Source organism: Numida meleagris, chromosome 14 (assembly GCF_002078875.1).
Source record: "Numida meleagris isolate 19003 breed g44 Domestic line chromosome 14, NumMel1.0, whole genome shotgun sequence".
Taxonomy (NCBI): domain Eukaryota; kingdom Metazoa; phylum Chordata; class Aves; order Galliformes; family Numididae; genus Numida; species Numida meleagris.
Genome location: NC_034422.1, coordinates 4,936,898 through 4,949,461, shown reverse-complemented (window position 1 = coordinate 4,949,461; position 12,564 = coordinate 4,936,898). Strand labels below are relative to the sequence as shown.

General features: G+C 56.2%; 1 protein-coding gene across 17 annotated transcripts in view; it reads right to left on the bottom strand.

Moving 5' to 3' along the window:
• Positions 1 to 12,564, bottom strand: part of NCOR2 (nuclear receptor corepressor 2) — a 168,190-nt gene that overhangs the window by 17,188 nt on the left and 138,438 nt on the right. For all 17 annotated transcript variants that reach the window (XM_021412549.1, XM_021412556.1, XM_021412559.1 and 14 more), the window contains 9 exons: positions 8,888 to 9,043; positions 8,235 to 8,374; positions 8,058 to 8,163; positions 7,326 to 7,430; positions 6,649 to 6,752; positions 4,734 to 4,884; positions 1,883 to 2,035; positions 1,446 to 1,532; positions 753 to 1,030 (listed from right to left, as the gene is read on the bottom strand). In XM_021412549.1, the coding sequence (XP_021268224.1) occupies positions 753 to 1,030; positions 1,446 to 1,532; positions 1,883 to 2,035; positions 4,734 to 4,884; positions 6,649 to 6,752; positions 7,326 to 7,430; positions 8,058 to 8,163; positions 8,235 to 8,374; positions 8,888 to 9,043 (1,280 nt within the window). The remainder of the gene's footprint in view (positions 1 to 752; positions 1,031 to 1,445; positions 1,533 to 1,882; positions 2,036 to 4,733; positions 4,885 to 6,648; positions 6,753 to 7,325; positions 7,431 to 8,057; positions 8,164 to 8,234; positions 8,375 to 8,887; positions 9,044 to 12,564) is intronic.

Genomic DNA, 12,564 nt, shown 5'->3' with positions numbered 1-12,564 from the left:
ACCCCACCACCTCCCTGGGCAGCCTGTGCCTGACCACTCTTTCAGAGAAAAAGATTTTCCTAATATCTAACATCCCACCAAGCTTCGGCAGGAGTTGTGCTTCCCGGCCCAGTAGGTCAATACACCAGAGACATCAGTTTAGTTGGTCAAATGGCAAGAGCCATCTGCAAAGCAGAGACAGCAGCACCTCATCAAAATGGGCAGGGCAGAGTGCCTGTTCTGCATGTCTTGTTGTGCTCCAACAAGACGGAGATGAGTCACTGCAGAAGGCTGGCTGTGCCCATCACGCCTCTCCTACACACGCCGTGAAATGAGGTAGGACTGCGAGGTGCCATGGGAACCTTCCAAATATTTGCAGCCCAACAGGAGACAGCATGCCACACTTCATCCTAAATACTGGCCTTGCTGAATCGACACTTGCCCATACAGGGAGGAGACCAAGGCTGTGCACACCCAGACTCGCAGCTGCTGAGGGCACCATGTTGACTTTGGCCTTGAACATGAGCCAAATGCGTCTGCTCCAGCGTGCGTGGACAGGGCATCGCCTTCTCAGCATGCCAGGGAGCTCTGAGATATTGTGTTTATCCACTGGAGAATGGGAAAGGGGAATCTATAACCAGGCAGAGCCATGTACTGACCACTGACTGAGCCCCGAAGCCCCCTCTTCTCCCCTTTTGCTTTGGAAGCAGTCCCCTACAAGCACAGCAGGCTGAGTAGGTCCGAGCCCACCTGCTGCTCGCCCATGTGCTCACCTGTGTGATGGAGCCTTCCTTCAGAGGCCTCGCCAGAGAGATGTCCGGTGTCCGCCTCAGCTCCTCTCGGGGGATCTCATGGATTGACCTCCCCGCTTCCTTCACCGTGGCCACCAGGCCTTCGTGGGCTGGCTTCATTTTCAGGGGAGTAAGGCCCTCGTGAGACCTGACCTTGTACGCATCGGATAAGTCCCGTGGTGGAGTGTTTTCCCTCTTGAGCTGTTTGGCTTCCCTTCTGAGGTAGTCCTCATGGGCCTCCACGTAGGACCGAGGTATTCCTGCAGCCCCAAGCAGACAAAGAGAGGGTGAGTCCCAGCCATGCACCGTCCCCATGGGGATGCTCAGTCCAAGGGGCCTCCAGTTAACACACGTAACTCAAGGAGTGGTACTCAACCAAACACGGAGCTACATCACCAATACAACAGGACTCTCCACCACCACTTTCTGGGCTCATTTAGAACCACTTTCAGCCTGCCTTTGTGCCAGTCAGTGGGAATGTTACACTTGACGTGGCTAAAAGTTTAGGCTGGTAGAAACTGAGCACAACTGAAAATCTCTCAGACTTGCAGCTGGACCCCAGTGTGTGCACTGTGGGTTCCTCCTACCCTAACTTGACCACAGGAACAAGGCACTGTGTGTGCGAGACTTCCCCACATTACCGCTGGCCATGGCCCTGCCCTGCTGCAGCCTCACCTTGTGTGATGGAGCCCCGGATGTGGTGCTGCTCCTTTAGGTTATGGGGACTGTGTCGGTCTGGAGGGATGGCTCGACCCATGAGACCTAGAATAGATGACACGGAGAAAGATGAACAGAAGTTCATATAAAACCAATGTATAATGACAGCGTTGCCAGGGCGCTGGGGAGGAAAAATACCAACAGTTTCTAAATGACTTGATTTCTCTTTTTTACACGTGCTTCCTTTTTTGTAGTCCTGAAATTGGTACCCCAGGACAGAAGCCAGAGGCACACAGGCTGGTTTGTGCCCCCTGTTCTGCCATGCTGTCCTGCTGGGACGTGCAACAGGGTCCCAGCAAAGCACTGCCAGGCACAGGAAGGTGTGTTACATAGGCAAGAGACAAAATGGGGTCTCTGCAGACACAGTATTAGTGAAAGGCTTCCCCCACACCTACCTTCAATGCTGGCAGACAGCGGATCCCGGGACGACAAGCCACGGCTGATCCTCCCCTCCATCATATCGTAGGTCCGCTTGGTTCCCGTGGGCTCGTGTGAAGCTCCTGAGCTCCTGCTGTCTTCTTTGGGACACTGAGAAGCAGCAACCCCACCTGGGATGGGAACACAGAGAAGCAACGTCAGACCCCATCTGAGCAACAGCCACTGCTTGGCAACACAAGAAACACTGCATGGGGTTGGCTTCCAAGAAATCCAGCTGCTGGCCTCTCCCCTCCCTGCCCGCTTAGATCCCAGATCTGTGCCTCCTGTGTGGGTAGAGCATCCGCCCCACCGCGTCCTGCTCCCTCCCCAGTGCAGGCAGGGGACAGCTCGGGGCCAGCCCTCGTGTCAGCAGCTGCACTTCCACTGAGCTCAGCCCCGTGGTTCCGGGGAGTTTTGCTGTTTGTTTTCATTTTTATTAGACACCTACTGTTTGGGATCCTCTCCAGTCTTAACATTTGCCGAGACACTCCCTGGGTGAGAAAAACAGGAGAGGGGAGAGGCAAAGCAGAGAGTTCCTTTGAAACAGCAATGAGTGCATATGAGGACTGGGACAGGCAGCGAAAATCCCACACGTCAGCGCCGGAGCGATGGGGCAGCACTGCAGTGACTGCAGAGCACGAACCGCGTGCTCAGCCAAACCTGGAGCGAATTTTTCTGCCAACAGGAGCTGGGATGCAGACAGGGTTTGGGGCTGTGTACAGGGAAACAAGAGGTGGTTCACCCCTGAGCCTTCACACCGGCTTCAATCAAGGGCAAAGATCTGGGGATGCTGCTCAGAAAGCAGCCGGCACCGCGCGCAGCCACCCCCCCGGCACAGCACATCTGTGCCCCGCAGAGGGGACGCGGTCCCCTTTGTACCGGGGAAGGAGAGAGACTGAACAGAAAGAAAACCACTCCAAAGCCACGTCCCTGCCTCGCAGCAGCCATCCGCAATCATATGCAGAATGAGAATAACCAATCTAGCACAATTCAGCCCGCACATGCTGCAGGATCTCGCCTCATTACGGCTCTTTTATTTTAAGCACCCTCATGACACTAAAGAATTTGCAATTTTTTTTCGGCTTGCCAAAATTCATCATCAACAACAATTTCATTTTTCTCACTTCTTTTTTTTTTTTGTTTGTTTGTTTGTTCGTTTTTTAACTCTTTGGCTGCAGGAAGGAGCCAGGCAGCGGGGCTGGGGCTGGACTGCAGGGGCAGAGATGGCTCAGGGTGCGATGGATGCTACTGAGCATGTAGAAGGCTGTGTGGAGAGAAGGCATTAATTCCTGCATACCCCACGGGGCAGGAAGACAGGCGATGGCTGCGCCGGGGACTCCCAGCCCTGGTGAAGGAGATGGAAATAGCTGCTTGCACAACAAGTCCCAAAGCGCTTCCTGCGGCCTGCCTGGCACCAGTGCTGCCAACTGTCCCAAAGGGCGCACAGACACAGGGCTCTGCGGTGACACCTCTTATCTGGGACAGAGTTGACAGCAAACACGGGTGGGTGTGGGATGAGGCAGCTTCCACGTGGCACAGCCCTGCCCTCAGAGCCCCTGCAATCGCCCGCAGGGAGCTGGCACAGCCGGAGCCAGCCAGCTTCCCCCACAGCCTGGGCTGACCCAGCAGGGTGAAAGCAGCTCCTGCCCTCCTAGGGCTGCAGGTGTGCAAGGACAGCGCTGAGGTGACCGAGAGCAGGATCTAGTCCTTACTCATCTCTGTATCTCTGACTCAGAAGAGAAGTGATGCAGCCCTGCGGATGGCCATGCCACACCAAAGCCAGAGCCCAGTTCTGGCTGCTTTTATCCCAGCCCAAAGTGAGCACAGCAGGCATTCCTGGCTTCACTGGAGATGAACATCTGCTTATTTCCCAGGGAAGCCACCGTGGCCTGCAGACGAGTCCTTACGGGCAACGCTGCTGCCTGCTGAGCGGGCACAGAGGCACAGAGCAGCTGCTGGCTGCGTGCTGATGCTGCTAACACAGTTCCAGCGCATCCCGTGGCAGTGTTCCTGTGCAGGGGGTCTGAGTGCTGCATCTGTGGGGCACGCCCAGCCCTCCTGAGAGCAGCACCATCCTCAGTGCAGCTACTGGCTAACATTTGCTTTGGCAGTTCTGCAACTCACTGCTCTTCTGGGCAGCCAGGGGTCGGCCCACTAGCAAGTGGCACCTCCATCCTGCCCTGGAGCCAGGGGAGCTGGGGGCTGACTCACTGCCAATCCCTAATGCAGTTCAATCCGTGTCCTACCATGCTGGTGCTGTCCTTCCCAACACACGGGACCGGGTGCCAGCAGCCGGAGGCACAGGAGCCCCAGCCTCGCATGCAGACGGCTCTGTGAGAGAGGCTGCATCCATCTGTGCTGCTGAGCATGCCGTGCTGCTCCGCTCCTGGCTGTCACACGGGCCACGTGGGAAGGACACAGGGCCAAGCTCTTGATGGACAGTGAGCCACCAGCTCCCATATGCCATGGGGAAACAGAGCCACGGTGCCACTGTGCCCAAGACATTCCAAGGAGGAAGCTATCTGACTTGCCTCCATCTCGTAGGTTCTCTGGCCTCCACCTCGGCCTAAGACCTTGGGGACCCTCTTATGGCACAGCACGCCAGGATGGGGCCAGTAACACCATGACCGAGGCGAGAGGACAGCATGAGACAGAGGGAAACCCAGCTGCAGGGAGGTGTGGTGGAGTGGGAGAGCGATCATGCTGGAAGCAAACACGCGAGGTCATCCCACCGCACTTCGTGGCCTTTCCCCATACAGCTGCTGACTCCCAGCACCGCTGCACAGCCCTGCAGCGCCCACCCCAAAAAGGCAGAGGGTTGTGACTTACTGTCATACGACAGCACGTGGCCTTTCTTCCCCTCGTAAATGACATGTCCTTTTGGCATGGCATCCTCTCTCACTTTCTCTGCTCTGCTGGGGCTGTCTTCTCCGATTATCCTGGTAATGGTTCCTTTGTACAGCACTTCTGCCGGGGTGCCCTTGGAAAGCCACCAAGATCCATATTTAACAGTGTCACAAGCAATTAAGCAAGCAAGCGCGCTCGCACACAGGAACACTCTGTTCCACCGGGGAAGCTGAGCGGAGGAGAGCGCGCCCGGCCTCCGCTTCCTGACAGCCATCAGCGAGAAACCTGCGGCTTAATTATTGATGAGGACAATAACGAGGAGCGGTAAGGAGGTACGTGAGCTGGAGAAGGCTGCTGGGAAGAGGCAGGGGTGAGGACAGCGCGGGGATGGCAGCCACTGTGCTGCAGGGGGCTCCCCTTCACAATACCCAGAGCTGGGTGTCCTTGGAGATGTCGTGGCTGATTAACACCCCTCTGCCAGCACAAGCTGCTCAGTGCCAAGTGGGAACAGGCACTGTGGGAGCAGCAGTCCCCCTGCTCCAGGGCAGGGAACACCCGTGATGACTGACACCCACCCATTCTGAGCCTAACTGGCCTTAGAGAAGCAATAACCATCTTTGTTGGTGTTTTGAGCCTGTTCCCCTACCCAAACGTGGAGACACCCCTGCTCTGCACAAAGCCATCTGAGCACCACCGGTCCCACAAAACCCCGCTGCCACTGCCAGGCTCAGTGCTCCGACTGCTGGCGTGCAGGGTTCACCCGGTGCTGGCGTTCCCAGCCCCAGGTAAAGTCGTCTTCCTTCCGCGGACGTGCTCAGAGGGGATTTGAGAGCAAGTGATGACAGATGGCTTCAGAGCAGAGACCGTCTATTCAAGATCTGCCTCCTGCAAACTGGATGAGTAATGGGAGATCAAATATCAGCGACAGCACAGGGGGCTGCTGCAGGGCTGGGGGCTCTGTCTGCACACAGGGGATGGCAATGCCCTCTTGCTCTTGGTTTGGTACCTTCATTCCCAAGCCAAACAAAGGAATGCAGAGGGATTAAATAGCTGGATGTAACACAGCATCTTAAACTCTGCTCATTGTCTGAACTAGTGCTCTAGGCCCTCCATGCCCGCCCATTGTTGCTGCAGGGGCACACAGGTGGATGCATTGCTCTGCTATGCCACTCACAGTCCTGGCAGCTGCTGGATGTGGGGCACTAGGCAGGAGAAGCTTTTGCTCTGAGCCAGGATTTAGGTGGAGGTCCCCAGGGCCAAAAGGGACACGGTCACCCTGCTTGAAAGAAGCAGGCAAAAATCTGAGCACGAGTGGCTTTAAATAGCTGAATGATGGCCAGATAAAATCCCCAAGGGAAACAGATGACTTTTTTTTTTATGCTCTCCGCTCCGTAACCAGATGAGCAATAACTCACGCTGAAAAAACTATCGCCCGCTTGCCAGCTGCTCTTCTAAAGATGGATGGTGGAGATTAAGGCCAAAGCATCATTCTGCTCAAGAGAGCCCTTGGGCAGGACCCACAGCGCAGCACAGCGCTGGCAGCAAAGCTTGTTACCTGACATGCACCCCACAGCCTCCCCCTCCCTCTGCCTGGGCAGAGCCTTCCACCCGTCTCCTCCTCCTCACCACTTCTTGCCCTGGCAGGATTACTTTCCCAGAGCCATTTAAAGCTGCTTTTGCCTGTGCTCCTGACAGCTACTAAATGCAACGGGGGAGCTCAGACGTGCATTGCTGCTCGCTGAGCTCTGCCCTTCTCACAGCACAGGGCTGGTGCCACGCCAGGCTGAGGCTGTCTGCAGGGGATCAGTGATGCTCTCCTGTGCTGCTCAGTCCCGTGCCGCGTGCCCAAATGAGCAGCACCCAGGTAAGTAAAGGCCAGCAAAGACAAGGGACCTACATGTGTGATGGAGCCTCGGTACGTGATGGGCGACTCTGGAGGGGGTCTGGATGTAGGTGTCCCCTTGGTGATGCTCCCTCCCGAGGCAGAGCCGAGGGATGCACCTGCAGGACACAAAGGTGGTGAACTGGAGGCTGGATTTGAGGTCAGCAAAACAAGTGTGGGGCCAAGGGTGCCTGTGGGAAGCCTGCCAGGAGGTGTCACCTTGCAGAGCCCTCCCCACCCTGTCCCCCAGGGGATGCAACCATGGAGCTGGGAGGCGCAAGGAGCCGTTATTTCCAAGCTCCCATCTCCCTGCTGCATTCACAGTGGGGCAGGGCAGATTGATGGGCCTAGGAGAAAGCACAGCATGTCTCAGCTCCTCCTGATGCGATCAGCGATCTCCAGAGAGATGTATCTCAGGGTGGTTTGAGTTCGTTTGTGCGTTATTTGTGCTGGGCTGGAGCCAAGGCGCTGTGCACCCTGCATATGGCTGCATGAACGTGGGAGAGCTCACAAACCAGAATTACTTAAATCATGTAAAAGCAACACCTTTCTATATACTTCACCCTGCGTTGTTATGGGGGAAGAATAAAGGGAAACCCAGAAATCCCTCCAGAAGCCCCACGGCAGCCACGGGCAGTTTGGCAGTGGAGCATCCCCCTCCTTCCCACACCAGGGCACAGCTGCATGCTCACCCCGCAGAACTGAGCCCTCTGGGGCTGGCTGCATCACCAGGCTTTCGGGCTGGCTGGCTTGGCTTCTGGGAGAGAGTTGTTCCTGCTTTACTCCAGGAAAAGGCACTGGAAAACATGAAGCACAGATCAGTGAGCCTTTCATCTTCCCCAGTCTCCTGCTGGCACGTCCTGTGCTCATGGCCACTGATGTCCCTTCCAGGGGTCGCAGCGTGGGGCTGGCATGAGTGATCCCCTCCAGACCTGGCTCCTTGCCCATCTCTTGCTGTTAAGAAATGCTTCCAAATACGCAGACTAAGCACTTTCTTTGTTCCCTTCAGGCCATTCACTCTATCCTACCAACCTGAGGAGTGGCAGCAGATTTCCTTCCTTCAATCCCAGTGTGAGCCAGGTGATATTTACAGCCTGGGAAGCATTCCTGACCAAGTTGTGCTTTCCTACACCGCGCATAAGGAATCGCAGAATCTTTAAGGTTGGAAAAGACAACTAAGGTCATCCAGTCCAACCACCAACCCACTCCCACCATGCCCACTGACCATGTCCCTCAGTGCCACATCACCATGGTTCCTAAACCACTAGGGACGGTGACTCCACCACTTCCCTGGGCAGCCCGTGCCAATGCCGGGCTTTGCTCTCCCAGAAGAATATTCCTTCCATCCTTGAATCAGGCCTGTTCGTTCCACACTTCACTGCCACGTCCCGCATGACAGCATCCCTCACCCCCTCACTCCTTACCCAGTTTCTTGGGATCCATTGTCAGTGGCAGGCCCATGGTGATGGAGCCGACGGGAACTTTTGCGTGCTCAGAGCTGTAGGGCGTGTGGAGCTGGATGGGCATTCCCTGCAGTGTGAGAGGGGAGGTCAGCGGGCGTCCCGGCGAGGTGTCCCCACTGCCCACACCCAACCCCGTACCTGGGAGATGGAGCCGACGGGTCTCTCCAGCACGGAAGGGTGCTTGGTGGAGGAGATGAGGGGAGGAGGGTTGGAGATGCTCGCCAGCCTCTGCAGCCCCGAGCGGGAGCTCTCGTGCAGGTTGAGAGGGATGGGGTGTCCTGTGCGGGAAACACGAGCATAAGCACGACCAAGGGAAAACAACGGGCAAGTGAGAGAGCAGGGCAGGAACAGGGTGACCCTGCTCCAGGATCCAAGCAGCACAATCACTTTGAAAACTACCGTTATCATTTGAATTACTGCCTCTTCCCCTTTGGTTCTGCATCCAAGCTGTGTGCTCTCCAGCCAGAGAGGCACAGCGGAGCGAGGGCTGAAACCCCCATGACAGCACCAAGGATGGTTCAGGGAACACTCACGATATCCTGGGACAAACCACGTCCCTAACCCACCCTGGCTGGAGTCAGGAGCCCTGCCCGCTGCCCTCGGCCAGCCCCAGCAGCAGCCGGGAGGCTGCTCTGTGCTGGAGCAAAGCAAGAGGCAGCAGCTTGCTGCCGAGCCCTCTCCTACTCAAATAGAAAAGAGCTGCACTGGCTTAAGGAAGTGGTGCACGATGCCGGCTGCAACCACAGCTCTGCCCCCAGCCCTGGGTCGGGGCACCATGTGATCTCACGTGCCTGGTGGGTTATACTGGAACAGGTGGGGCTCTGCCTGGGGAGAGGTTTTTATCACATCTCGGGAGTAGGACAGAACCGGGGGCCAGCACGAGGTGGGCGGTGGCTCCGTGCTGAGCTTCTGAGCCTCTGCGATGGATGGGAAATGCACAGACTTTTCTGCAAAGAAAACAGAAAAACAAACACTTTGCTCAGTGGCAACCCACAGCCTGATGGACGGAGAAGTCTCAGCAAGCAGGTGAAGCCACAGCCATCCATGTGGAGGTGAAACTGCCTTCCCCAGGCTCACACTCCTAACTGGCACCACCAGGGGCCAGAAAGAAAGGCGTCAGCTTGTTGGATGGCAAGGGAATAATGTGCAGATGTTCTCCCAGCACCTGGGACAAGCGTGCTTTACTAGAGTGTCAAAGGCAAATGAAGATCAGGACAGGCTCTGCGGGATGGCTGGATGCCTCCTTGCTGCCAGGCAGCTGGGCTGGAGGCAGGGCAGCTTCCTCAAGTTCTCCAGCTCAGCTGTCTGATGCCAGGCTGGGTTCACCCCGACTATAAGAAGGTTGATCCAAGGCCAAGAGGCGCCTGGTGATGGAGGAGCCGTTCCCTCTTGACCTGAGCACCCTGTGGGGTGCAAGAAAAGAGCCTTATCTGTGCCAGCTCCATCCCAGGTGCATCCTCATGGAGGATGCTGTGCTAAGCAGACAGATGAGGCAGCCTTTTTGGAACAGATCCCAGGCAGGTTTGGTATGATCTGCTTTTAATCAATAAACACTTAATTTTGCACTGCCCTTCTTTGCCAGACCCACCGGCGTATCGTCTGCATCGACCAGAAATTAGAAACTGGGCAGTAAACAATGGCAGTCACAAGCGCACCCAGCCTTTAACCATCAATTTCTGATAAAAATAGATGCCTGAATCCTGCTAAGCCTAATAATAGGGCAAGCAGATTATCAGAGGCCCAATTTAATGAGGCTTTACTGCATTATCATTATTAATGCTCAGTGTACTCAGAAGCTGGGAGATTATTCTTGTCCTCTTCGGTGAGGCAAGAAATCCATCCTCGGTACACAGAGGTGTCTGAGCATCTTCCCTCCTTCAGATCCCACGCTGGGTCCCAGAGCATTCCCTGATTTTCTCCCAGCTCCCGGGGGCTGGAAGGCGCTGGGGCACTGGGGCTGGAGGTGCTCTCCCAGCCACGGCCCCACGCACCCCGGCTGAGCCACGTCCTCCCCGGCCCCACGGTGCCGTTCCCTCCCCTCCGCGCCTCTGGGGCTGTGAAATGCGGCCAGTTCCTAATTGCCCCCGCATTAGAGGGCGGCTATAACTCAGCCGGCTTTGATAAAATAGCACTTACACGGGGAAGAGAGAGTTCCTATTACCGTTTATCAAGCCCCTGGAATCGAAGCGAAGGAGTCAGAGTTTATATGATCCGTCATCCAAATTAATGCTCTTGGCTCTCCGTCTCCTACAAAGGCCAACTGAAACCCAACTAAATCAACACAAAACAAACCGCTCGCTTTCCAACCGCCGCGCGATAACCGAAGATATGCCCGAAGGCAACGGGGGGAGAGATCCGTCTGCCCGACGGCGAGAGCTGCGGTGCACGTCCTGGCTGGGGTCGGGGAGGCACGGCGGGGGCCTGGCCGCCCTCCAAGGCGATACGGTCCCAGCCAGGGGCCGCGAGGCAGCCAACGCCTCAGCCAGGATGTGTGCAAGACTTTGCTTTGAAGCGGAGCCAGAACGGTGCGAAGGACGCTGATCCCCGGAGCGGCTGTGAGAGTTCAAGCTCTTATCGAGCGGGGCCTCAGCAAGCCGGGGGCAGCGGGAGGACGTGCTGCTGCTCCTCGCTGCAGCTGCCCCGGTGGAGGTCTGCGGGACTGGACCCTCCCGTGCGGCACCACCATAAAATCACGGAATGCCCTGAACTGGAAGGGATCCCGTAAAGGATCGCTGAGTCCAACTCCAGGGTGATGTGGCAGCACAATAGCCCGAGCGTGGACACTTGGAGCTCCACCTGGATGCAGGGGAAGGAAGGGGCTCCCTTGGTGCACAGATCTCCCAGCGCTATCTGCCTCTCTGTCCGCCAGCCCCGGATCCCAGTGGCAGGACAGCACTGAGCCACCGCCTAAATCCATGCCCATACTGAAAGGGGGATCTGGGCTCTTTCTCTCTCCCCTCGAGGTGTCTCTCAGCACAAAACTGCTCATTTTCACATGGAGATGCATTCATGCCCCAAACACAGAAGGTTCCCAAGGGTCCAACCCAGACCCACGGTGGTACAAGCACACAAGCAAGGATGAGAAGTAACAGCCTTAAGTTGGACCAGGAGAAGTTCAGACTGGTTACAAAGAAAAATCTCTGAGAGTGGTGAGGCACTGGCACAGGCTGCCCAGGGAGGTGGTCACGAGCAGCGGGGATATGGCATAGAGGGACGTGGTCAGTAGGCATGGCAGGGGTGGGCTGGGGACCTTAGTGGTCTTTTCCAACCTTCATGACTCTGATTCATGGGTATGAAGGGTTTGGAGACCGTGAGGTGTTTGCTCAGTCGGAGAACAGAGCAGTGCTCCTGTGCCACACAGCCCACCGGGCAGCTGAGCTGCTTAAGACCAGATCTGCACAGGACTGCAGTGCAGAAAGAGATCAAACTCAGCTGAGGGAAGTGCTCTTCCCAGGCAGCAGGCACCAGCACAGCGCGATGGGATCAGCTGGAGATGGCACCTCATGGGTGGCAACACTGTGACTCATAGGAAACTCCCTGCTTTCAAGGTGAGCAGTCCCCTTCCTGGCTTCTATGCAAAACATTCTGGAGGGCTGATCCACACACAGTGCTATTTATTGTTGGAGTAAAGAAAGAAAATTTGGTGAAGGTCCAGCAACCAACTCCTTCTGCAAGCATGTCCTTCTGTCCAATGGGACGTGGCTGCTGGAAGAACCCTTGGGCTGGAACACACAGCAGGGTGCTGAGTTCCCCGCTGCCAGAGCTGAACTTGGGCACCAATTTTCCAGCAAAGACCACAGCCCAGGACCAGGGCAAATCTCCTCCAGCCCCATCTCCCTGCACTTCTATCCCAGGACTGGGGGGCAGCACCCACAAAGCCCAGCTCGCCGCTCCCCCATCGCACCATGGGTGACAACATCCCCAGTGCACATCTGCAGCGCAGGCTACGAGGGGCAGGGACGCAGATGTTGAACTGGAGCAGACTGACACTGAGATTAAAAACACATTTAGAGGATGGGCTCATCAGGACTTCCCGATCTCCTTAACCTCGATCCCCAGGTGCTCAAGCTAATAACACTTGAGATGCTCAACGCTGGGAAACTCTGAATTGCTTATTAGACGGCCAAATCATATCAGAGCTGTTCCAGGGAGAAAGCGCTGGGAATCTTTACAGGAACCTTCGGACTCCGAGTCACAGTATTAGCATTGATTTTAAATGAAATAATGGTCCCTGCTGAGCGTTAAAAGCATTCTTTATAAAAAGCCAGCAAGGTAGAAAAGAGCCATTGTGCCCAAAGCCCTGGCATGCCTCCAGGCCCCTTTGCTCTCAAGTGAATGGCAGAGAGGCTAATAAAGGCAATCTTCACCTCTTCAGAGCTCGACACCAGCGCGGTGTTTGCCGTAGGCTCAGCGAGACATGATGTACTGTCTAACGAACATGGGAAATCAGCCATGCCTCCCCGCTCCT